At 43.3% G+C, this 26,689-nt stretch overlaps 2 protein-coding genes and 1 non-coding gene across 12 annotated transcripts in view; all 3 read right to left on the reverse strand.

The window, feature by feature from the left end:
- POLR3E (polymerase (RNA) III (DNA directed) polypeptide E (80kD)) overlaps positions 1–21,098 on the reverse strand; it is a 30,974-nt gene extending 9,876 nt beyond the window's left edge. The window contains exons 1-17 of the mRNA XM_014951409.1: positions 21,001–21,098; positions 16,532–16,612; positions 15,086–15,136; positions 13,737–13,814; positions 12,124–12,239; positions 11,723–11,805; positions 10,354–10,461; positions 9,824–9,873; positions 9,398–9,517; positions 8,751–8,836; positions 7,701–7,745; positions 7,526–7,617; positions 6,624–6,744; positions 5,018–5,099; positions 2,569–2,628; positions 1,479–1,636; positions 1,141–1,205 (exon numbers count right to left, since the gene is read on the reverse strand). Of these exons, the coding sequence (XP_014806895.1) occupies positions 1,141–1,205; positions 1,479–1,636; positions 2,569–2,628; positions 5,018–5,099; positions 6,624–6,744; positions 7,526–7,617; positions 7,701–7,745; positions 8,751–8,836; positions 9,398–9,517; positions 9,824–9,873; positions 10,354–10,461; positions 11,723–11,805; positions 12,124–12,239; positions 13,737–13,814; positions 15,086–15,136; positions 16,532–16,567 (1,351 nt within the window). The 5' untranslated portion in view covers positions 16,568–16,612; positions 21,001–21,098. The remainder of the gene's footprint in view (positions 1–1,140; positions 1,206–1,478; positions 1,637–2,568; positions 2,629–5,017; positions 5,100–6,623; positions 6,745–7,525; positions 7,618–7,700; positions 7,746–8,750; positions 8,837–9,397; positions 9,518–9,823; positions 9,874–10,353; positions 10,462–11,722; positions 11,806–12,123; positions 12,240–13,736; positions 13,815–15,085; positions 15,137–16,531; positions 16,613–21,000) is intronic.
- A 97-nt stretch (positions 21,099–21,195) lies between these two features.
- TRNAL-AAG lies at positions 21,196–21,277 on the reverse strand. Its single transcript has one exon. It is a non-coding gene; the product is annotated as a tRNA-Leu (tRNA).
- Positions 21,278–24,254: 2,977 nt separating this feature from the next.
- The window catches only part of EEF2K (eukaryotic elongation factor 2 kinase), a 28,887-nt gene continuing 26,452 nt past the window's right edge, over positions 24,255–26,689 (reverse strand). For all 10 annotated transcript variants that reach the window (XM_014951394.1, XM_014951391.1, XM_014951396.1 and 7 more), the window contains one exon: positions 24,255–26,672. The gene's annotated coding sequence lies outside the window, so the exon portion shown is untranslated. The remainder of the gene's footprint in view (positions 26,673–26,689) is intronic.

The raw sequence follows: 26,689 nt of genomic DNA on the forward strand, positions 1-26,689 counted from the left end.
CATTTTTTTTTTTTTTTTTTTGAGTATCTAGTGGCTGGTGGGGCTGCTGCAGCACCGGCATGAGCCACCACAAGGATGTCCTATAGGTACGGTGAGGAGAGTGAACCCAAGCATCCTTTTAGCATAAGGTGCACAGTGTAAAAGTCTGAGACCCTCTTCTTACTATTATTACTCAGCGATAATACAGGAGGCAGTCCCTTCCCATGCAGGCCTGTGCCTCTTCCCCCGTGTCCTCTCCACATCCAGCTACCAAAGGTGAAAGGAGGGGGCGCGCTGGCAGCAGAGGAATCCATTCTCAATGGCAAAGGAAGGAGCGCTGTGTTTAAGGTAAAATCATGTACAGCACACATGCTGTTATCTCCTCTGCTGTTCGGCTCAGTAATCCTCTCCAAATAACCCAACACCTAATCCTTCCAAGCAGATCAGACATAGGGTATTGAAATGGAATCATATTTGTCAGTTCTGCTTATACTCTTCATTGGCTCCAATGTCTGGCAATGAGTCAAATGCCTAGTTAAAACTCTCTGGATTCTCAAGTTATGGAGCAGCTACTTTAATATTCTCACTGGCATCGATGGTGGAGAAGGATGTCAAAGAGAGACAGCTTCTCACCTCCTTACGGCCCCTCCACCCCTGCCAAACACATTCTTCATTAATTGCTCAGCCCTCAACCACACCACAGAGAGTCCAGTGCAAATTAGGGGAAAAGAAAAAATCACCTCATGCACATTAGCTTGCAAACAGACAGGTGACAATTACTTGTGCACTGGCGCTGTCCTCCTCAGGAGCTGCTTCACCCTTCCGCCACACAAGCTGCCTTGAATGAAGAAGTGGATAACAGAACCAGCTGGTTTTACACTATCACTATTTAGTGATACCCTAGTGCCAAGGAATCCTCCCTGCTCTGCTACAAGGATGCTACAGTAAGCTTGTGTCAACCCAACATCATTGATGCCAGTAATGCCAGTAAAGACCAAGATCTGTCTCAAATCATCCAGAGGAAATTGCAAGAAAGGAAAAATATCAAACAAAGTAAGACCAGTCCCCTCCACGTTCAAAACCAGAAAGGAACTCCAAAACATCACCCTGGAATATGGAGGGATGCATAGATGCTTCAAGATGTTCTGCTTGGATCATTACCTGATTGCGCCTCTTGTTTCTTTGGTGTCAAGTGCTCCTTTAAAAGATTATAGACCTTTTCTAATCTGAAAAACAAAGATAAAATATAAAAGGACAGTTTCAATCATGCAGCCATGCCAGCTTTAGCTACTAGCCAAGCCAGAACACTCAATTTCTCAAGGGAGCCAAGGAACAGGAACAATTTGAACGATACAGTGACACCTCCACCACACCGCTGCCTGGGAGGGGGGAACCTTCAGGGCAATACAGATCAAATTATCTATCAATGTCTACAGAAACTTTGTACTAGATAGTTCTCTGGTTTTATCTTATTCCCCAAAATGAAACAAGTCATTTACTTGGCCTGAATGCCCATCCACAGCATATGTTGCCTCTGGACTATATCTGGATGCTTCTTAACAAAGTCTTCATCATAAGGGAGCATGAACTCCCAACCTTTGTTTATTCTTGCCACAGACATGTGCTCTAGGAAGTCTTTCACATCTTCTGGGCAAAGCTAAAAGAGGAAAAAAAAAAAGCATGGAGTATGGAAGTCAATTTACATAAGACATATGCAGCCATGCAGCAATGGGCATTGTTCCATGAGACAGGAAGAGATGGGCTGATTTGATATATCATCTGGGGCACCTCTGTGAATACACACCCAGCTAAGTCAGAGATATTCAACCTTCTCTGCACCAACACTCTCACACAGGACTTCAGAGAGCAGTGGTGATTAATCACCTGAGAGTCAAATAGCTCATGTCATGTTCTGTGAAGAAAAGGGAGTTTTCATACTGAAATGAAAAGACTTCATTGTGCAGAGAAGCATATCCTACAACGTTAATTTTATTTTAGAGCTTTTAAGCAGCACTGGATCTTACATCCCAAAAATAGATGGCCTGTGCATAAATTGACTCACGTTTTATCATTTTACTGCATTTTACGGAAGTACTTCCTTTTGTCCCCTTTACTTAATGTTTCTCATTCACTTGCCAGTTTGAACAGAACATTCAAGTGCCTGAGTTGCTTTAAAGCTTTTATTCGATACTGACAACTGGCAAATGCCAACAGAAGAGCTGCTCTTTTGTAGAGTAGCTAGTGTGGACTGCACAAGCACTCCTCTGCTTCGGTGCAGGATCCATCAGCTTAATTCAAACTGTGTCTGGCTTTCTACTGGAACAGATGAGGACAAGATGCATTCCAGTGGCTCAGCTACAAGGCCAGTCATATCCTGTGGAGTTGTGGTAACTGTGGGAGGTGCTCTAAACATCGCCAAAACAGAGTGTGTATCTATACCTGTCACAAAGTGAAGACGCCTGGTGAGCAGTCAGCAGTAACGCAGATGCCGTGAACCTGACAAAAGGCAGCAGCATCCACTACTGACCTACAGACAAAGTGTAGTACATATCACCAACTTCTCATTTAGTAAGAAAAAACATCACTCACTTTTGTAACTGCTGCCACTTCCTTTCTCACAACCCAGCGGTCCTGTGTGAACTTCCACATCTAGGAAAGCAACAAAGGAGAAAAACCTAGTAACTGTATTTAGCAGTTGCTTTACTGAAGTCAAAGTAATGACCCTGTTCAATGACTTTACCAGAAAAACTGAAACCCCATTCCATTCAAGAATGTGGAAGTAGGTGATTCTTGGCAAGACAGTGGGAAAACACCTTCTGGCCTCTTCTGGCCTCAGATAGCCATGAACACAGTATCAAAAACTTTGAGAGTCCATGGTTTGGCCTTGGTGAATCTGTGACTACAAAAGTTATGAAGAATTTCTTGAACTCAAACTCCATTTAGCTTCCAAAAAAACAAAGATCCACTGCAGTGATGCTGGGATTCCAGAAGTCACACCTGAAGCTCAGCTTCCCACATATATAATCATCAACCTAGAGAAACTCTTCACCCACTTCAGTTAATGCAGGGCCTGTAGAGGCTGATGGCTGTTTCCCTTTGCAGCACACAGTCCCCTAAAAAGTGCACATTCCCTTCTTCAATGCACATCCCAGTGACAGTTATGCTGAGATGGCCTGTCACTCACACACTTGTCCCCAGTTCATGGAAAGTCAGGTGCTCTGCAGAGGAGCTCCTACGAAGTGACACCCTGAGAGGCAGCTGCTGAGAGTGGGATAACAGGACACACGAGGACTTGGCCAGAACACTCTCTGATCGTGACTTTTGAATTCTTCTACTACAACCTTGTTTAGTATGTATGTATTAATAATGCTGTGAAGAATTCAAGATCTCATTACTGCCGATTTCTTCCTGCCTTACAATGTCATCTATGCATCCCTCTCTCTGCCCACAAACACACAAAATCCCCATGCTCGCCTGAGGGCAGAGGGCATTTCTGTTCTAAAGCTCAAGAAGCTGCTGCCACAGGAAGCATATCCATCATCTCTCCTTGCACACAACTCTGAGGCAGCCATTTCTCATCAGACCCTCACCTACAGCCAATGGTGCTCATGTCCTCTGAATTTATTATCTGAGAATCTGGGGACAAAACAGAGCTTTCAGAAAAGACACAAATTACTTTTCCTCCTCCCACAAAGTAAAGCATGGAACAGGAGGACACCATAAGACACTATGGGTCATAAATATTTTTAACCTTATTAATTACTTTACACAAATATATATACAAGGAAATAAAGTTAACTTTTTAAGCTACAACATGTTTTCTCCACAGATTCAACACAGCACTGCACACTATTTCTGAGCCTTATGACGAGACATTTCACTTCATCCGAAAGCCAGAAATATTGATGCTTGCTATTTTCTAACATTTTAACTTTTTACCTGTTGTAGAGCTAATGGGCAAATTACTTGCCTTTAAGATCAACCCAGATCCATTTCTCATACAAGGTATATTTGACATAATTCAAATGAAAGTAATTTATCTTTACCTCTTAATCGCTAAAACACTACCGCTTACTTAACTAAGCATAATAATTTCTGGCCCCTAGAACTTTATGCATGATGTGTCACCTGATCTGCTGTGTCCTAAGGACTTAAATCACACATGAATCCAGGTCTCCATATGGCAGTGTCTTGGGCAGATATCAAGACTCAATAAAAAAGTCAGTTTCAATCACCATCAGTTTTCTCTTACACTAGTACTGTAATATCCTCACAGTCTCTTGCACAGCATGCTTTTATTCAGAATTAAATCTCATAAACTTTGCAAAAAAGGGGAACAGTCAGGTCAAACTAAAAAAAATGAAAGCAATGCACTCGTCAGCTTCTCTTTGATGGGGTGGAAGCCATAAACTGAATATGAACTTAGGAACCACTCTAGAATTTGATTCTTTCCATGGTTAGTGAAAATAAACACAATGCAGAGGTTGCTCCTTTTTGCTGTGGTTATGTGTGTGTTTACAAGACCTGCTTTCGTTTCAACTTCCATGTGCAGCTACTGCTCACAAAAGGCAGGAACAAAGTCCTTTCACTGATTAGCAGCTCTGGGGAGTAAAGTCCTTTTTAAAGATCAACAGTGCATGCTCACAGAGCACAAGGCTTACCCACACTGCCCTCCTGAGACCTCACAGTCCTGAGCCCACGGAAATGTATCTGGAGAAACAAGCACTTTATTATCCAGTCCTGGCTTTTCTGTATGCCCTGCATTGTGGGGGCTACGTGATAGGGGCTTGCAGCATGTATTAGGAAGACATGAATACTGTTAACAACAGATGATCTGAACCTGCCAGTCAGCTACAATGTCAATCTACACCAACATTCCCATGACAGACTTGTAATAAGACCTTTAGGATTAAAGTACAAATAATTTCTTTGGAGGAAACAGCTTATTGCAGTACAGCAGAGTTTTGCAATGCATTGGCCTCTCAGGCAAGCTTCACCTGCGTTTTCCTTTAAAGAAACCAAACATTTTTATACTTACAACAAAGTCCCTCCCTCTACAGAGCACTTCTGCAGGGACTCCGCTATGTGGACTAGAAGTATCTTTCGGGTAAAGGACATCACTGTTAATTAAAAAGGAAGACATACTAGTTACTAGGTGCTCCAGAAAAATGGCATCGGTGAAGACTAACATAACAAACACGTCCTCCCTGTTCTGCAGTTAAATTATACCTTTATATCCAAAGCACAGTTTTCATTAAAAGAATTAATATTCGTGTTATTACATCATTGCAATTACAGTAGTGCAAAAAGGCTTAGAGCAGCAAAGCCTAGCCTTGTGGCTTGCAGCTGTATGCAATGCAGGTACACGCTCTGCTTTGCTCTTGCAAAGCCTACCCTCCCCCTTGGATCAGTGTAAACTAGACCAGAACGATCCTAAGAAATGCTTAGGCTAACATGGTATGCAGCCTTGAAGGCAGCATTTAGCCAAAATGCTGATGTAAGGGCATAAGGGGGTTTTATTTTCTTCCCAGTAATCAAAGGCTTAAGAGAACAACACTGAACCAAACAGCTCTGAGAAAACACTACCCCGTGTCATTGTCTGCTTGCAGGACTAACTGGATGACACTCATTAGTACGCTCTCCAAAGCCAGGTTTATGACTTTTATCCTACCCAGGCCAAGGAAATGGGTCCCCTCTCCATGTAAAGCTCTGATGTGCGCATGTGCTGTTCTGCACCCAACCACCCCAAACATGCCGGATCTGCTTGATCTCTAAGAGCAAAGAATCAGCTATAACATAAAAGCAATCTGAATGCTAATATGCTGTCTTTTAACTTGCTTCCAGCTTCCTTCTGGAATGGCTGGAGGGACAGCAAGGGTTGCTGTAAAACCCGTTCACAATGCTAATATGGGCATGTATCACAATAGCTGAAACACATCCTGTTACAGACTTGGACTGGTGGCTGGTGCCACTTATCTCAACACAGAGAGCTATTCCAGGGACTATAATTCTTTGCATGCAGTGCTCCACCCAGGTAAAAAAATCATACTGCAGTTCAGACTTTGATTCTCAGTGGGATGCTTTATCCTAATAAACAGGAGGATGATACAGAATCCCTTTAATGTAGTACACTCAGTACACCACACTTGATTTATTGAGTAATGCCTTCTACAGGGTAGCTTTCAGCTGATAAGAACAGCATCCACTGATGAACAGCAAGGTGACTGCACAAGGATCTTTCTTTGACTGAATTTAGTTAAGAAATACATTGGTTTTCTTTTCTCTGTTTGTATTTGATACTGATCTCTGGAAGAATTCGGGACAGTCCTCTCACAAAAGAACACGAGTGAGGACAACATTAAAACCCTGACATAACTCAGATGCAAATACAGATTACACCACTGCTCAGCCATAATTCTATCTGGGGTAGATACTAAGGCATTAGCCTTTAACATCAACCCTTTGAATTTTGAGTATCTGACTGTGCAGTAAAAAGCACCAAACATTAAATCAAGATTTTACAGTACTGTGAGTTTAGCACATGGCTACTTTGGGACACAAGGAACATGAGCATATAAAAGCCATTGTTCTGATCCTCTCCTTACAGCAGAAAAGCATGTCGCAGTAACAAAGACGAGCCATACCTCTTCACCACCCAGTTTCCCTGGACCAGCATTGCCACCTGCTGTATACAGCGGAGAACTGCTGTAGAGTCAGTCCCGGAGCCAAGCAAACTCATCAGATTTGCAAATGGCATGACCTTCACTGAAAGGCAAAATACACACCAGATTAAGGGTTTCTTCAATGGACATGATAAAGACAGATTTATAAATCTAGGACACTATGATTTATGTCGAAGTTCGTGTTCAAAGCTGTATCTTAGAAAAAACCCCAAATCTAAATTCTACCAAGTCCGCCCCTGCACGCTAGTCATCATCTGTTCTAAAAATCTCTGCTAGTGTTGCATCGAAGTTTATTAGCTTAACTGGTCCCAAATTGATGCATTAGTAATATAAAATAAATTTATGCATTTGGCAGTATTTGGAAACAGAGACACCTAACAAGACAGGAAGCTCCTCTGGGCAAAGTCCTCAGGATTTGCTCTCATCAGATAGTAATTCTGAAGAGACAAAATAAAATCCCCAGATTACAATCATGAAGCATGTATTACTGAAAACTTCCCAGAAAATGCCGAAGTGCAGCTTGTTGCATTAACTTTCAATTTATGATTCACACTCAGACCTCACATTCCAGGAGACACCTGCTGAAACTGATGTATACAGAAAGCTGTCATCGGATTAGAAATTATTCTAAGAGCAGGTTGATTGCAAACATACAGATCAGTAGTGAGATCTACTGTTACTGCTCTCCTCTGCACAGTAAGTCTTCTTAAGGAAAGGCCCAGGATTTGGATTCTTCACAGAATCAGAGGGCTAGACAGACTGTCTGGTGAAGTAACAGAACTGACACTACTAGAAAAGGTACCTTATCTGAGGCAATTAAAAGTCACAAAGTAAAGTGCAAATATATTACAAATGCTACAAACCATTCTTCATCAGGATCTTAATCTGATCGGCAAGGGGTAAAGTCCTCAGCTGGGCCATAGAAAGCACATTGCTTGGAGCCACTGGTTTGTCACTGCAGATAAGCAAGCAGATTTGCAGCCATGAAAAAGAGCATCGAGCCAATATGGACTTTGAACATTCTGTATGAACACTTACTTCTCTTCCTCTATGCTTGGAGGCATCAGCATCATTAAATATTCACTAGAAGAAAAGAAAACACATCCTTAAATTGCTTATTGTGGGAATTCCCAAGTTTAAGCACAGTTTTTTCTTGCTTAGAGCAATCCTACTTGTGGAAGTCCACAAAACAAACATCAGCCTGAAAAGAGAGCTCTCCTCTTTCCTGTCCCATCTTCCTCTGTAAATTCAGCACTAGTAAAAGCTATTGGCATTCATCTGCTCAAGGAGAAAGTGTGAAATAAACGGGAGTCAGAATCCCAGCTCTTCTGTACAGAGAGGTGTCCAAAGAAGAACTGCAAGAGTAAATACATAGAACAGAGGTGCTCTGACACAGCAGTAAGAAGGGTCACGTGAAGTCCCGTAGACAGAGAGAATCATGCCTGCAACAAGCAAAAAGTTGTTCCCATGCATGTCTGTGAGAAAAGAATCAGATCCAAAAGACTTCTCAGAACACCTATCTTTGTTCCACTGAGACATTAAATGTTAAGAAAAATACACCCACACCATTAAACAGGGAGAGAATCTGCCACTTTCCTACTATTTGGCCAGTCCCACTACTGCATCACGGTGAGACTGCTGTATAGCTACAGTCACCAAGAAACAAAACCAAACAAATTTCAAGTAGTTTCAGGTGTCTCTCACAAATCACAAAAGAAAGTTTAGTAAGATTTGCTAGCAATGGAAGCTATTGGATTCAGAGTTTTAATTTATTTTAACCAGAACAAGTTTTTGTTTTACTTTTACTTTACAGTGTCCATAGTCCCAGAAATGCAGGGTTGTGATAATGTACAAGAGGCAACAATGCCAAGTGAAAACAACTAGTTTTAATCTCAGAGCACAGGGGAACAAAGAAAGCAACCTGACAAAGTCGAAGGCTCGTTTGTTTTTGTATTTTTTAAACAATTCAATTTTTATCATGGATAGAATTATCAAAGATCAGACTTTTAAAGAATATACCTGCTTATTACTCTGAAAACAATCCCAATAAATCACTGCAATTTCTGTAGGAAATCATCAAGCCATTACCTGGGAGATTTAATTAATTCTGTGTTTTCAGCAAGGCCATGACCTTGACTAAATAAATACTGGCGCTCGTGTTCAGAACGGCTATCCTGGAGGTATGGAGAAAAACAAGAATCACTACCACATACTGAAAACATAAAAAATGCCAGAGTTGGATTTCTCGTTCCAAACTGTGACCACCCTGTCATTACTGCACCATTCAGGTGTTCCACATCGCTAACTGTTGTTCTGCTTTCACTTTCTTGGATGACGCTCATGAGATGTGGGAAAATTTCTGTTGCTATGACCTCAAAATTTCCTAACATACATGCACGTGGGTCAGAGAAACAGGATTTCTGCCACTCAACTGACTAGGTTTCCCAAGTCTTTCACAAAGTCCAGTTCATAATCCAAGACTTGAGTGATTCTCGGACTTACATGTTTGTCAACTCTTGCTTTAAACCTTTTCCAGTGTGGAAACCCCAGAACATTATCCAGTGGAGGAGGCACAGAGCGCTGCGGGGTCTATCGAAGCCTACAGACCTACTTTTCCTCATTAACTTTTGATGATTCCCTGATTCCCATGGGCCCAGATTTAAAAACAGTTCTAGACTTGGCTGAGCTTCCATGCCCCAGTGGCCTCCTCACACACGCCGGTAGCACACACCTACCTTCAAGCCATAATAATGTAGATGAACCCAATGCTCTTCTGCTTGTCTTTTCTGCAGGAACTCATAAGACTGAACACGTCGTTGACGAGCTTGTTCGGTCTCAGGGCGAGAGAATCGTACCTAGAAGATTTGGGCATCATTATCATTAAATACAGCCCCAAAAACACTGAAACAAAACACCCACATTATTTATTTGCTACATAAGCAATGGAGTCTAGGGGCCCTAGCACAACTCAATCACTCCTTGCTGTCAAAGCCATCTTTATGCTTGAGCAACAAGGGCAAGTCCATCTTGCTTCCCCCCCTCCCAAGCCCAGGGTCACCAGGACTAGCTGAGATTTCCTGTGCTTCTATTTGGGTGTGGATTGTCATGCTTTCCTGTGAACTGTTGCCTGAACTATCATAAAAAAGGAAATTTGGACATACAGTTATTTGCTTAACATCATCTTCAGCTTCATCCTGGGATGAATCACCACCTGCCAAAAAATACAGCAGAATGAACACATCACTACAGTAAAAGAGCCAAAGCCAATCTGTAACTGTTTGGCATCCTATCCAGGAAGAAATAGATACTAGGAACAACATAACTATGGGTTCAATCCCAGCTTGTCAAACTATGCAATGTATGATGGCACCACACTGCTCCAGTGACAGGAGCTACTGCTCCCATGAGCTTCACAGTGTAACTTCCCAGTGGCAGTGGTGACACACTCCCTACTGCTGCCCTCTGACACCACCCACCACCTCCCAACCCTCTGCCAATCCCCCACACTGTGCCCACAAAAACATTTATGCAGTTGCACTGAAAATAAGTGAATAAAATCTGAGAAATGGCCTTATAATCAGTATGTTGTTATAACAAACACCTTCAGAATATAATGACTCTTATCAGTAAAATTACAGAGAGAACTTGTATCTCGGCTCCCAAAAGAAAACACAACTTGTGAAGCATTTACCTTCATTAGCAGCTTCTCTTTCTCGGTGTTTTGCATCAGCCTTGTCCAAGTAGGTGAAGCTTGGCCTCAGCTGAAGAATTCCATGTAGTGGAGTCAGGTGAAGTTCACCTGAAAAAGAGAATTAACATTCGTTAACATGGGTTTTTTTTCCATTGCATAAGGACAGCACTTTTCATTATCTCCCTATCTCTGTAAAGGCACAGCTTCAATTGCACATAAATATTTAATACAGTAAAACACCAAAAAGGATTTAAGTAAAAAATTCATCCAGTGCTCAGGATTTCAAAGGAATATGAAAGACTGTATTGGGTGTGGCTGAGATGGAGTTCATTTTCCCCATAGCAGCCCTCACAGTGCTCTGTGTTGCTAGCTAGAAAGGTGTTGATAATGCAGTCGTGTTGTGGCTGCTGCTGAGCAGCACTCACAGCACCAGGGCTGTCCCTCCAACATCCCTCACCAGCAGGCTGGGGGGCAAGCAAGATCCTGGAAGGGGACACAGCCAGGTCAGGGACCCCAACTGACTACGCTGAGGTGAGGGGGCATCCATTATTATGCCTTTTGTCTTCCAGAGCAGCTACAGTGCTTGCTGAAGCCCTACTTCCCAGCAAGTGTTTGGACATCACCTGCTGAAGGGAAGTAGAGAATAAATCTTTTGTTTTCCTTTGCTTCCGCACACGGCCTTTGCTTTTGTTTTATTAAAGTGCCTTTATTTTGACCCATGAGGTTTTTCCATCTTAATTTTTTTCCCCACGATCCTGCTGAGGAGGGGAGTGAGTGATAGAACGGCTTGGTGGACACCTGGCATCCAGCCATGGTCAACCCACCACAAAGACCAAGACCTATTTCTGCTACTTTCCTTTTTGTGTTTAAACCACATCTTATAGAGAGCTACATTCTGGCTCAGACCTGACCTATACTGCAGGAGACTCCTAGTAAAATAGTCATCACTGAAGACAACCTACATATTTTCATCTCACGTGATCAACAGATCGAAACTCTGACGGCATTAGAAGACTAGAGAGGGGCAAGAAGTGTTTAACAGGAATATGAGACAGACAAAATTAGATGGAGACAGTAATTTAAATAACAATGATAAATCTATGCTACAAATGTGCATTATTTCAGGTCACCATGCACTGTTAAGATCCTGGAGGCATCTACAAATCCACAGTGTTCTTACATAATATTTACAATTTTGCTAGACCTTCTCAAGGACTCGAGGGACACTGATAAGTAATTTGTTTTCTTTTCTTTAAAGACCCATCAGTCAATTAAAACCTAGGCTGAAATGAAAAGAACAAACAGGTCTTATTTTAACCCTGAAATGTGCATGTTTCACTGATGTGAGTAGTAAGCAAAAGAAATTTACCTTTTTTATAAACAGCAGCTGCATAGCGGGAAACATTACTAGCAGCTTGCGTAGAGCAGAAAGTTTGCTTGTCCATCAGCTTCCTGCAAACAGATGAATGCTGTGAGATTGTATTCTACAAGCCAATGTGGCATATAGATGTTAAATCACCAATCACCAATTCTCAAAATGGAATATCAACAACTGCAGCAAATATATATACTCATCCTTCTGTCTGCAATTCAGAATTCATGAAGCACACCAAAAAATGTAGGTTACTTCCAAGAATACTTGCTATGAAACAGTGTCCAAAGTACCCAAGACTGTACAGCCACTTGTTCTCGCCTTTTCTTGAAGCCCTGGTGGACATACATGTACCTGTGCTCACCACAAAAGGCAATGAAGGCAAAGAGGACACCTACGAGGAATAGGTACTTGTTTCATCTGTACACGTGCCATCTACATTGAGAGCAATCTGTTCTCCCTTGCTGCGACAGTAGTTAGGATTCAAAGTATCAATGGCCATTTCAAGTTCAACCTAAATAATATGGAAGGAAAGACAGCTAATTACCATGGCAGAACCCCAAAAATATTGATTAACATTCAATCCCACACTTGCTAACGTTTCCACAGGTTTACAGTAAATTTAAAATACATAAGCAGCATTATTCAAACCCACAGGGCAAATCTGATGCATAATGTTGAGCATATATATGGCTTTTTGTAGGACGGGGACATTTTAACAATAAGCTAGAGATATATAAATTCCCATGCAAATGAATGGGAACAGAGAAATGAGAGTTCTTTAGGCAGCCTTGAAACACACCTTTACTTTGATGGGTACCTTCCACTATATCATCAGCCTAGTTTACTTGTCAGTACAGATCAAGTGCACAAGCAACATCCTCAAAGCCTCTGCATCACTGAGGATCCATTCTGAATCTCTCAAATTTAAGGTATGTTTCCTTCTAGTTTGGGTATCAAGCAGTATAAAGTAACTATGTCCTCTTCAGAGGCAAAGGCCTTGATGCTGGTAAGTTTGAGACTGCAGCACTTACCACTAACTCCATAGTTACCCCTGATTCACAGTGGCCGAAGCACAGAAACAAGGTCTAAGATTTTAGTTACAAGGAGCGCTTTCCCCCAAACTTTGAACTTTAAACAGACAAATGTTCAAAAAAAAAGCGCTTTCCTGCATAGCGCTTCTCTTTATATACTATAACAATACATTATACATTCTTTGTCAGGGTGTGCCAAAGCCCTTATAAATTCGTCTATCACAGCTACTGTCCCATTATTTCTTCCCCTTTATCGTACTTGTAACCCGAACTAGTTACAAGTCCCTGGATGAGAGGACAGATTTACAAGTCTGCACAGGTCTTACAATGCAAATATTTGCTAATTTTAATAGACTTCCTGAACACAACATGCATCCTAACTCCAAAGTTCACACAAGTACTTTCTTTAACCATTTCCCAGAGCAAAATCCTAATATCACAGACATCTATTTCTGTTTTTTTTCAATAGCACATTTCAAAACCATAGCCACAGTTTTGCGATAAATTTGCAAGTGCATGCAATCATTTGGGCTTTGGCTACGCTTTTACTACCTATACAACCCCACTGATTTCAAAAGGACTGTGATGATTCACAGCCAGGCAAGAGAGAATTCAAGGCCTGTGCTAACACTGAGAGCATGCCTCCAAAGCTCAACCCTTTTTTGAATATTGTAAAGACCTTTTAAATCACCTAGACTGAATTAGCATTAGTAACAACATTTCTCTGAGTGACTCTATTTTATATTAAAGGAGTGGCTTTTCCATCATGACTTTAATTCCTCTCTTTATAAACTACTCTTATTCTGAACCCTACTTTACAGACACAATGGAAGACTCCCCCAATACATTCAAGCACAGACATCTTGTCCTGCAAGTAGCTGCATAGTTTTAACAGCTCAAACACAACGTGCTTTTCTTAAGTACATTCTGCACAACATAAAACAACTTTTACAGACTGAACTCAAATGATGACCAACCTTTTGCTGCTTTGGTTTTATCTTCGCTGATAAATGTGTAACATCATCATACGTCATGGAAGCAGGACGAATAGGATACTGGAAAACAAATCATAAAACCCTCTTCATTTAAGGATCAAATAACTTCACAGAAACTAACTTAATCTTCCCTGTCCTCTCATGTAGATCCACTTGCCAGATGGGTACAAGACATCAAGAAAAGAAATTACTTGACTGATTGGTGAGTCATGAGGGGATTTGGGAGTACGACCTAGAAAGCCTGTACTTTCCCTCTAGTCCTCTGTTTTCGTCAGTACACAACCCCCTTCCTGCCCCTCACACACCACAATGAACTGTAACACAGGAAAATAGTACCCACAGCTGAAAAAAAGAAGTGTCAGAAGCAATTAAAAACCCATTCCTCAGCACTAACTCTCTGGAGAGTCATTTCCTAAAAGCAAAATATTTGTGTGTTTACGTAAGTAGTGTTGGCTTCCAGGACATGGGCCACAGGTAGCTAGTCAGGACACCAAACCCAGGTTCAGCCACACGGGTCTCTCTCTTCTGAACCATCTGGTAATGCTGAGAGGACAATATGGTAACCAAACGAAATCTTCCAGCCATAGCAGCACTCTGCTCAGAGCTGCAGTTTCTCCAGAACACCCGCAGTCCCATCTCTAACCCATGCTCACTCCTGACATGGAGCAGACAGAAGGCGGCATGGTCTGGCCCAGCATCTCTAGCCCTGCTTTGCTGGCACGTGCCATGCAGAGGATCTGCACAGCAGGCAGTGGGCATACCAGTGGACACCACATGCTCATAATGAACGTTTCATCCAACAGCCTCCCATTTTGCAGATGGGAAAAGTAAATAGGATAAAATTAGGGAAATTCAGTGGCAGAATGGAAAACAGACCTCTACCTTCCTAGCATATTTCCACCTTCAATCACTAGTTAATTTTATCTCCACAACATAAGCAGGCTCTTCTGATGAATTGCACTAATTTATGAATACTGATGACATTTTTAAATAGGACCAGTCTGAAAGAAATGTACAGTAAAGATGGCAGAAATCAGTGATGACAGAAGATGGCTAAGAGACTGCAGATTTATCCAAACCAAGATAAAAAGACGTCATCTACTAAAAGTAGTCCCTTAGGGTGGTTAAAGAGAGTGATTTAATAACAATTCTGTGCCATAAATGACCACTCCTCTCTTGGCAATGATTTAATACTAAATATTTCAACTGTCTGAGAACCAAACAGGCTTGCCTATATCCATGATCCTGGCAGGCTGAAACAGTAAGGAGAGTTACTGCTCTTTGAATTTATTTTAAACAAGCTACCACTGCATGAAAGTTAACGGAAATACCTGAAACAGATACAGCTTCTCCAGTAGACTTCTGGCCAGGAACACGTCAATCTAAAAAGCAAAACAAACAGCTTTCATGAGATGCCAGGTGTAATTGAGGGAGCCTCAAATAAAAGTACAATACCTAGAGCTCAAATACTGACAATTTTAGCTTCTCATTACAAACTCTAACACAAAACACATTCATGACTCTCTTGTCAAAGGTCTCCTCTGCTAGTTTGGACATGAAATTCTGCAGTTGGCCTTTCTGAAAAAAAACCCCACTGTGATGAGGCAGCAGACAGTGGCTCCAGCTATTTTTTCTCTCTAAGGAACTTTGCAAACAAATCTGAAATTTTCCAAGGGGCTAAAGTAAATCTGTTATCACAGTTATAGAAAGAGGAGGGAGTTCTCTCTTTGGCAGTATGACTGAAAGGTAACTGCATTCCTAGTATTTTGTCATAAAATCTTTCAAAATCAGACAAGTGACACCACACCCCAAATCTGATTAAAAATTAGCACTTTCCCACCAGCATCAAAAAACCACAGTTGTTTCATGAATATCATATATGGAAGCTGCCATTTTAGATATAGTCCTGACAATTCCCTGTTTTCTCATGGCTTTTCTCCTTCTTATAAGCTTGCCCTTCCTTGTACTTCTGGTGTATAAATTCAGACATAAAGTGAACAGGACATAAAGTGCCCCTGTACTCGGCATTGGTGAGGCCTCACCTCGAGTACTGTGTGGGCCCCTTCCCACAAAAAAAGACATTGAGGTGCTGGAGCGGGTCCAGAGAAGGGCAACGAAGCTGGTGAGGGGTCTGGAGAGTAAGTCTTACAAGGAGAGGCTGAGGGAGCTGGGGTTGTTTAGTCTGAAGAAGAGGAGGCTGAGGGGAGACCTTATCGTGCTCTATAACTACCTGAAGGGGGGGTGTAGAGAAGCGGGGGTCGGTCTCGTCTCCCAAGTCACAGGAGATAGGACAAGGGGAAATGGCCTCAAGTTGTGCCAGGGGAGGTTTAGATTGGATATTAGGAAAAATTTCTTCACGGAAAGGGTTTTCCAGCATTGGAAACTGCTTGTTTTAGCAGAAGGCATGAAACACTTTAGCTTTGTATTTAACAGATATTAACTCATCAGTCATTCCAATTTTTTACAGCTCTCAGAGACATGCAATAGAGTCACTGGAAACACACAGCTCCCCACGCATGTTCTGCTTCTGACACTGAAAGACTACAAAGGGTGAAAAACCCGAGGTGAATCCACACCACTGTTTTGGCAAAACAGATACCATGAGACATGTACTTGGCCCACACAACATACTTCCTTGCACAGAGCAAGCCATCCGTTATAAGACAACCACTGATGTTGATGATATGTTGTTTCAGCAATGTAAGAACACTGGGAACTATAACAATAATAATAAGAAAACCTCATGTACAGTCACTGCTGCTACAAGGCACTTTTACCTCTTGTATAATTGGATCATCTTCTTCATTTGCCATGCTAGGATACAAAAAGCTTTTTCTCGGCTTATTCCTTGGCACAACCTGAAAGAAAACCAAAATGTCGTATGAGTCATTACATCTGCGCCAATACCACATGCAGCCTAAAGTACTTGTTCAAGGTAACTTGATTCCTTTCAGTGGTCATCTGTTTAGTCTGTTTTTCGAAGCAATGTATGTGTTTGCAGGATCAGGGCCCTACTACTCCACAATCTTGACCAACTGCCACCAAATTTGACAAGCAAATGTCTCAAAAATAGGTAAATTCTTGTAACTTTTCTGAAAGCCAGCAGTTATGTAAGAAAGACAGCACTAAATCAGTGCTCTACAGAAGGAAAGACAGCCTTTGTACTTGCATAAAGTGTATATTTTATGTGCTGCATACCTGTAACAGGCAGGGAGCAGCAGGTTTCCCAGACAGTACATCTGCAGCACTCTGCTGGTCAGTCAGCATGAGAGCTCTGAAACCACCACCACAGTTGCCACTGTCACAAGTGCAGTGCCACAGGGTCCACTAGCTTCCTTTCTCAGAAAAATTCGTTCAAAGCAGGTAATGGAGAACGCTCCCAGCTAAAGAGCTGGGAGAAGAAAAAATCCTCTATGAACCTGTGCTTGGGACCAGACACATGAACATGCTGACCTTGATTTCATCTGCCTGACATACTGTATCTCCTGACCTACAACTCTTCAGACTGTACCGCTAAATGAGAGCTCTAAAATAGACTTCTTGGCCTCTCCTGGAGTCCTTTGAAATAACCAGAACAACATATTTTACTTCATAACTACAGTAACTCCAAAGAACATAAGACTCTGATATTAACTGGGACTGGGTGCTCTAGAACAAAGATTCATCATGTTCAATTCAATGCTGGAGTTCCTGTCATGCCTGGTTCAGACCTTTGAATAAAAAATGATTGCTCAGCTAAAGCAACAACAGTTTTTCCCTGCTAAAATCAAACAAAAGGATTTACAAATTATTTGGGATACCATTGTTAGTCCAGGTCATTTAAGACACCATTAATCAGCCAGCAGTGGTCAAGATAGGCATAAAAAAAATAACACTCACAAACTGACCAAGAAAAGTTTTAACAACAAAGATGATCAAGCAAAGAAATTAGGTCTTTGCTGGGGAACTCTCCCGCACTGTCTTCTGCTCCTCGACACCAGCTCGCCTCTTTGCATGGAAGAAGAGACAGAGGCAGCGTCCAGGATGAGCCAGCAACAGAGAGGTGGTGAGAGAAGGAAGCCAGCATCCATGTTCCACCCAACAGTGGCATCTTCTTTCAAATACACAAGCCACCAAAAAATTTAAGCAGCTTAGTGTATTTCAACAGATGTGCAGGCTTCTCAAAATAACATGTTAATATATATGCAGTTATCTAAGAAACCTTTCAGAGAGGCTGGATAGGCTGTCTGGATGTGACTTATTAACATCACTACATGGGCAAACTTCCATTAGGAAACATCTCTGGATTATTTACACTGTTTCTGCCATTCTACCTAGAAATATGATTCCACATTTTTCACTTACAGGTTCTCCCCTATGAAAAAAATGACCTTCCCAGTACTGGACTGAAATTTTCCATTTCTTTATGCACCAGCATATCACTGGCTATTCCCACCATACATCTGTATTTGAAAATTTACTATTAAATAATATTTCAGATTAATATTTGAAATAATTTTGTAGAGATGCAAAACCTGGACAGCAAAAAAGCCAGTATCTTAACTATAGGCTGGGGCTGCACAACCGTATGTGATATGGGACTGATACCAGAGTGTTTTCTGCGATCAGGCACTCAGTTCTTCCCAGAAATACATGCATGAATATGCTGTTTTAAAGAAATGAGATTTGTCAGTTCCAGTTTTGCTTTCCCTGCTCATGTCTCCCGGGTGGCCTGATACAGCAAGCTCACATGGAGCCAGCCTGATAGTTCTGCACAAAATGGAACAACTGCAGCTTCCGTTCAGAACTGCACTGGTGAAGCGAGGATGCCCAAGATGTGCAAGGACACGTGATAACACCCAGAAGGTGGGAGACTTGGGTCCAGACCCTCGTTCCTCACCCCTGAGAGGACTGGGAACCACCCTTCCCTCCTTGACAGCCCCAATGCTACGTACGTGATGTGCTCGCTTGTTCTCTCTCTCCCCTGAGAGAGCTATTCCACCTTCCAGAAGAGAAATTAAGATTTTCTGGGCTAAGGAGAGAAAGAGAAACTTAGCCTGAAGGACCTGGTTTCTGGTCCCTCATCTAATGCTGCTTAGATGACTGTCAGTACTCAAGGAAAAGGTTGTATTACAGAGATTACATTTTTTCTTCTTCATTTAAGGATCAAGAATGACTACAGTTCCTTTTATTGGAGTAACAGGATGACAGGCCTATAAACAGGAAGCAGTGTGTCCAAGCACAATTTGTAACACTCACTCAACTTGAAGGAATCTTCTGAATCAGAATGAAGCTTTCACTGAAGGCACACAGACACAATTCTATGTTTATGGTATATGTGTGTGTATATATATATGGTGGTGTTCACTTCTACATTTGCCATATATATATGACACCACAAGAGTTATATAATGGAGTTAAATACTAAGGGATAGCAATCATGGCCAGCATTTTCAAATTTCCTTTTGGCAGAACTGTTTTCTTTTAAAAGGGACTTTCCTTTAAGGTACAAATCAAAATATAATGCGAGTTATTAGCATGAGTCACTGAACTTTAGAACAGCTTGCAGCAGGGCAAGAGACATAAATCTTCTCAATTCTCCTGCATTGTAATCAATGCTAGGACCAATGAAACCACTCAGTAGCTGCCCATAACATCATCAATTTAGAACCAATGAAGAAAAATATTGCGGTTAAAAAACTGTAAAAATCAGTGATGAAGCAAACGAATCCTACCTTCAAGTCTGAGCTAGAAGGGCATTTGGGTACTAGAGCTATCTTTTCTAATTTTTATTACCAAAAACTGTAGTATAACCGTAAGAAGTTACTCACCTGACTCACTCGGACTTTTACCCAGGTCTGCAAGAAATGCTTCAGCATTTCAGCCACACCTAAATTTGTCTGTAATAACAGACCCTTAAAATGCCAATACCAAAACTTGAAATACTCTTCATATATATATAATTATGCAGTGCAGGAAAGGCCAGAAAGTCCTGCTGCATCAGTGCCTTAAAGTATAGATAATGAACTATCAAAGCGGAAAAAGTGCCATAACCTGAATCACTACCATGATTTCCACTGGCCACCTGGACATTCTTCTGTAGGGGGTCTCTCAGCCCAGCCCTAGCAGTGATCCTCTAGCTCAGGGTGGCCCAAGGCATGCAGTAAAATAGAAGGTGCAAAAAAAAAAAAAAAAAGAAGCTAAAGCACCTTCCAAACATTTATAATAACTACAATTCTGAGCCAATTACTTGCTTAATTTTCTCCTTGCTTTGTTCATCTGCAAGCAGCTTTGCACAGTCATCTTCTGGTAGTGAACCCAAAGAGGGCTCCTCTGCACCAGGACCTCTCTTTGGAGGTGATGTCACTGACGCACATCTTCAGGATTTAAGAAGATCGTGCATTAAGCATGAACCTTTCTTGAACACCTCAACATTTACGCAGCAAAGGGCCAGGCCTGTTCTGCCAGGAGCAGGGGTGAAGCCGCTGGCTGCCGTGTGATAGCTCTGGCCGGGGCAGCCCCGCACCGAGCCCCGTCTTCCCCTCAGGTACCGCTCCACCCCGCGGAGGCTCCGCCGCGGGCCCTGCGCGCGTCGGCAACGGCGTCGTCATTTCTGGCAACTGGCGAGCCCGCTCTCTCCTGACACAGCAGCCCGGCAGCGAGGGGGAGCGCAAGGAAGGGGGACCCGAGGAGGGAGGCCACGGCCAACCGCTCGAACCTGCACGTAAGGCGGGGACGAAGGAGGCCCGCTCCGGGGCAGGAGGGACCGGGCGCCTCGTCCCCCGGCGGGGCAGGGTTGTGCCACAGTCCCCGCAGAGCCGATGCTCTGGCATAGGCAGCTGGCGGCATTTTTGGCGTGAGCAGCACCCTTTCAGGGCGGGAGACGCAGAGCCGCCAGCCCTGGGGACCACGACCCCGGGCCGGCCGGTGCCTCCGCTTTAGAGCCCCAGGAGGACCGGCCGACACCCCCCGGCCCGCCGGTGAGGGGAGCCGAGGGGCCGCGGCCTGTCACCGGACCCCCACCCGCTCCCTTCGAGGGAGGACCCCCGACCCGCGCCGGTTCCTGTCAGGGCCCCGCACAGGTGCCGCGGCCCCACACCACCGGGACTCGCCGTGGCGTCGAGTACTCAGGCTCGTCACCGCCGCCCTCACCGAACAGGCAAAGCCCACCTCAGCCCAGGCCGCGCTCCTCCCCCTCTGCCGCCCGCAGCGCTCCCGCCGCCCACGCGGCACCGGGAGGGGTAAAAGTGTCTCCGCAGCCGCCTACCTGTCGGAGGGCCAGACGGGCAGCGCGGCCGCCGGCTCCCCGGTGGCGGTGCGGCGGGCGGCGTTCAGGCAGCGGCCATGTTGGCGTCACTGCGGCCGGCACGTGGGAACGCGGCCCTCCTCCTACCCATAATGCTCTTCCGGCGGCTGGCCGCTGCCCACCAGGGGGCGCTTGCAGCGGCAAAAGGTATTCTACTGGCAGCGGTGGGATTCGAACCCACGCCCCCGAAGAGACTGGAGCCTTAATCCAGCGCCTTAGACCGCTCGGCCACGCTACCACCCTGTAGGTTTAGCTGTCGCCACCACAGTTAGTGCAGACATTAAGTTTCGCCGCCACGTTTAGTGTAGCCAGAACTTGTCTTCACCCTTTTTCTTTCCCCCCGTCCCCAAATCCCTGCCCCAACACCCTTCTACCCGAACAATAACACAATGCGGATTTTTCACCCCCGTCTGTCGGCGGGTACAGTGGCAGCAGTACAATGGAGTCCAGCGCGGGCGGGTGCCACGTGGGCATCGCCTGCACACCCCTGCACATCTGAAAAAATAAACCGAAACGCGATTCATTTTGTCTGCTGCAAAGCTACAACCCACTGAATTTGCAAAATGAAAAGCCAGCAGACTTTATGTTTTTTTCGCTTGCAGCGCAAACACGCACTGCAGCCTGTAGCAGCAGCAGCACTCGGTACAACTCTTGTGAAAAGGGGTAACTGACAAGTTAGCTACCTGGCGTCCCATAAAGGTGTCTTCAGGAGCTTCTCCCCACATTTTGCCTGAAAGTCTCGTAAATTTTCTTAGGGAATTAGTGTTATTCTCAACCCTTAGTTTGGAGAAAAAATCCAGCTTCTCTAGGAAAAGGCCACAAAGTCTTAATGCATCTTGATTTACTGCTGTAGTTGCGGCACTTCATTTGAACAGGAGAGATGAAGAGTTCATTCAACCCTGCTGGATCCCCCGCTCACTCCCCCTCGCACTGCCCGTCCCTACGGTGCCAGCTCTTCCCAGGGACCTGCTTTGCAGTCTTGTTAAAAATTTCATTCACTGCCTACAAGAACTGAGGAATAACAGCACACGCACGTAAGCGTTAATGGGAGCCTCCTCTGTTGCTGCTATAGTTTCACGTCCTCAGTTCAGCTCCTTCTGAGAAGGAGTCGGGCGTTTTTTGGGGTTTTTTTGAGAACAGAGGGAGCTGAGGCACCACCCAGGGCCCTGGCTTAGCTGAGAAGCTCAGGGAGGAGAGGGTAGGCAGACCTCAGCTGGCTTCACACAGCCAGTCACCTCTTATCTGGTCAGGCAGAAAGGATTAGGAAGCGAGTCTGATGGAGCAGCACCCAAGCTCTCGTCTGGACAGCAGTGGACACGGGGTACTGTCCACAACACAGGCGGTGTGTGAGGATGCAGTGTGCGAGAAGCTGTGTGCACGTCACACAAGTCTTCTTCTCACTGCCAGGGCTGCTTGGTGCACAGGTCCCGCTGCCCGGGCAGCCAGAGGTACCAACACCTCCCAGAGAAGCGCTTTTCTGCCCTGCCATAGGTGAGCTCAGCCTCTGTCCCCGAAATGCCGGAGGAAGACCCTGTGCCCAGGACTCCTCACATCAGCCATGTGTGACACACAGAGGGTAAGACCATGGGTCTCAGGGCTGGCAGTTGATTCACCAGATTTCTCATTTTACCAGTGCAAGGCAAGATGATGATTATAGGACTTTTTCCGAATTAAAAGAATTAACTTACAGAACTCCAGATATAACACAAGCTACCAGCCTCATTATATTTGCTTTCCTGGCACAGGAGTGAGCTAGAGAAGAGCAAGGCAAAACACTTGTATCAGTTGTGCCCACCCTAAGGACCAGGCCCTATGGTGACAAACCTGTGAGCTGTCCCCATGGGTGTCCAGGTCCCCCAGCAGTGGGAGCCATGTGAGAGATGTCCCTGAGAACAACCTGACCCACCACCAGCAGCACTGTCCCCAAATCTACTGCCAGGGGCAAGAGACAGGAACACAGGAAATTCCACCCAAACGTGAGGAAAAACTTCTTTGCTGTGAGGGTGGCGGAGCCCTGAACAGGTTGCCCAGAGAGGGCGCAGTGTCTTCTCCAGAGATATTCCAAACCCACCTGGACACGTTCCCGTCCAACCTGCTCTGGCTGACCTGCTGTGGCAGGGGGTTGGACTGGATGCTCTCCAGAGGTCCTTGCCAACCACTGCCAGTCTGTAATTCTGTGAATCCAGCCTGAGGTTCAAGCAAAATCCTCCCTTTTAACATTCAGATGAGAAGTCCTGATCTGGCCTATCTAAACCCTACCTGTGTCTGCCAGCAGCCACTCCACCCTCAGAATGAAAATGTACCTGTGGGGAAGACAGATTCAAATCCGTCCCACAGGCCAGTAATTAAGAAACAGGCAATATTCTTATTTACACTCTATAGGCCGTGTTGGCAGTCTCTGTGCTATTTGATGGATGCTATCCCTGCTTGCCAAACGCTGCAGCTCACAGTGACACCAGCTATACCTAAAGACAAGACTTGCAATGCCAGATTTCACCTTTTTTCATCTTAGTGACACAACAGTGGAGTGAAGAGGCTCTGCTGGGGCTTCTTTGTTAGGAGATTTTGCCATTTCAAGGTGTCTTTGCTATAGAACAATTTCATATTCTATGATTATTCTATATTGTTTAAACTATGTGGGAATAATAAATTATACCTGTCTAAATAAAGCAATAAAAAAGCAACAGCAATAGCTCAATTTTTAACTGTTAAAAAGGGCTGGTATCAGACAACTTATTCTTGAACAGAAAGGGGAATAAGTGATACTGAAGATGACAGTGTATTGTTAGATATTGTAACCGTTACAAAAAACGCTCTCACTTCCAATCACAGAGGCCGAGTATTTCCATTCTTTTCTCAGGACTAAGCAAAGACTAAAGGCACAAGGACGCCTCTACCAGTCCTGCAAATGAGTGCTTCAGCCCTTACATCTTACTCTGTATTAGTTACAGACATGGCTTGTGTAATCGAGTGCAAATAAAACAGCACATTAACCATTTAGTTTTCTTGAGGAAAACACAGATTTTCTCAGTACACATCTGATTACTTCCCCCCCAGTTAGTTACTTCTGACTATTGAAAGAAATCAGGGATGGAAAAATAGAAACAACACAGAGGATTTCTGGAAGCTTGCAATAGTAGGATTGAACTTTGACAAATTAAAAAAAGCAAAAGCAACCCCCCACATGCAGTGACTAAAACTCTACTGAGAAAAGCGACAAAAAGAACAACTTTATTGACCAGCCAGAATGAAAACAGACAAAGTAAATGAGAGGACTAAGTGATGCAGGCAATCAGTATTTGCATGCCTGCCGTGCAAAGGCTTCCATCTCGCTGTCCTTATCTAAGCGATACTCCCACTGACATGGGGAAACACTGAACCCAGGTAAATTCTGACAGGCCTCAGCCTCAGATTTATTTTCACATTTGTTAAAAATACAGATTTGTATTTATTCATTGTGAATAGATTAAAAATACAGCATATAGCAATATCATTCCAAAAGTCTATCACATATTTAAGTTTTTCTCTTCGAAAGAACGTCATAGAATGAATTGTGCATATTTCTGTAAACAATTTCCATTTTCAAATTATCTTATTTATTGTATAGCTAAATAATATGATACCACCTTCAGACAGAAGGTAGTCAACATCACTGAAAAAGTAATATTTGCAAACAAAGTATTAATCATCATGATTTTTTCACTGAGCTGTGTGCACATTTACATATAGGATCTACTGAGAACTGTCAGCAACTTTAGCAACTACTGAATTTAGCAAATTAAACTACACCAACATGGCAATAATTATACTCTATGTCCCCTACACATTTTGGACAGGCACATTCAATCTCTTCTGCTCCCTACTCCTGGTGGTTGGTGGTCTTACACATGCTTCCTTCTCAAGGAAGATCTCAAAGGCTTGGCATCAACACCTTATGATGAAAACAGATCTTTCTGTCTTATTTTGTTATAGTGCCTACACAGTACAGGTTCTGCACAAAACACTGACCATCTGTCTTCAGAGGTGAATGGCACATTAACCTCTTATTGAGAATTGTGATTTTAATACTATGAACTGAAAGAGAAATAAATCCCACATCCAAAAGAGGCCTTAGGCACCTAAAGCAGAACTTTGGATAGGCACTTAAGACATACATCTGATTTGCGATCCTACAAACTCTGGCTCTATTTCAGCATATTAGGCCCAAAAAATATTAGGTCCAAAAAATTTGGCTATTTTAGTACCTAGCTTAATCTCTAAGACCAACAGACATCTAGAAATTAGACGTTCCTCCACTAGTGGGTGAAGAGGTTCACCTTCACTCTCAAAACTAAACAAGAAACAAAAACAGGCCACGAGCACTACTTTTCCACACCCTCTGCATTCTACAGCAAGAAGATGTGTCCATGTGTCACAAAGCTACTCATGGCTAGAAGTGCCTGGTGGTTACAGCACCCACTCAGAAGTACAACATCCAAGGATAACTTTTTCTTCTCTCCTAAATAGGATTCAAATCTTCCCATCTCACTTCCTGAACCACCAGGATATCACTTCTTTCAGACAGCGGCAGTGGTTACTAACATCAGGCTTGGATACTGTTTAAACAATAATTCAAGATCCACTTGCCAGAGAGAGTAGATGGGGAGCACAACTTTGGAGCTCAGTGACAGACACTCACACAGGAAAGAAATAACTGATTTCTGTTCCTTGAACAGTTCCTACATTTTACAATAAATTAGTATTACTTGACTATGCATGCAAGAAGTCCATCACCTAGTAGCCTGCTTAGTTTTAAGCATGCTCTTAAAAGCTTGGCTAAAGTTAGGCTGGTGAGCACTATAGGTCAATTCAGCACTTCACAGGGGCTGCCTCTTATTCATATCAATTTACACCCTCAGGAGACTCTAAGGCAAAGGCAACAAAAAGTTTCCATCTTGATCTCCTGCAAAACCAGAGTCAACCATGACCAAGAAACAGGAACAGGTTCTATACTATCCATACAGATGGCACAGCAGCTTTGGAATAAAATACTGGATTTGGAAGAAACATATCTCTATATAATAATTCAACCATCACCGTGTATTTGTCCTCCCATTACTGGCTTGGATTATGCAAACAGGAACAGAGAAATTCAAGTGTTTGAGGATAATATTGTTTTCTCCTTTTGCTCAGCAACTTTCTTTAACTGATGTCTGAAACCATTCGCAGATAAAACATTATGCTAAATGCTATTTAAACCAGATAATTTAGTTTCTTTACATAGAGATAGACGAACTAACATCCTCTAACCTTCTCAAACGTCCCTCTGGAAATGGTGGGAAATGTATTCTCATTTTAAGTGAGATGATCTAGCTTCACTGAGAATTGAGATGTCACTGTAAAAATAACCTCATATTATCCAAATATTACAGATCTTGCTACTGTACAACATTAGACAAATATCATGTAGAATCAGTAGAATTTTACACAACTACACAATGTTATTATATGGTGCAAAAAATGAAAATGAGAGGGGTAGCTGGATGCCTCACCTCATCAGGAACATCAGTGATTTTCTGATGATAAAATATGCAATGCTGGTAATGAATAAAACATATTCCACCCAGAATATCCTCACTGCCAATTTGAAGCATCTCCCCCCCCCCCCCCA

Source organism: Calidris pugnax, unplaced genomic scaffold, assembly GCF_001431845.1.
Source record: "Calidris pugnax isolate Ruff unplaced genomic scaffold, ASM143184v1 scaffold198, whole genome shotgun sequence".
In the NCBI taxonomy this organism is placed as follows: Eukaryota; Metazoa; Chordata; class Aves; order Charadriiformes; family Scolopacidae; genus Calidris; species Calidris pugnax.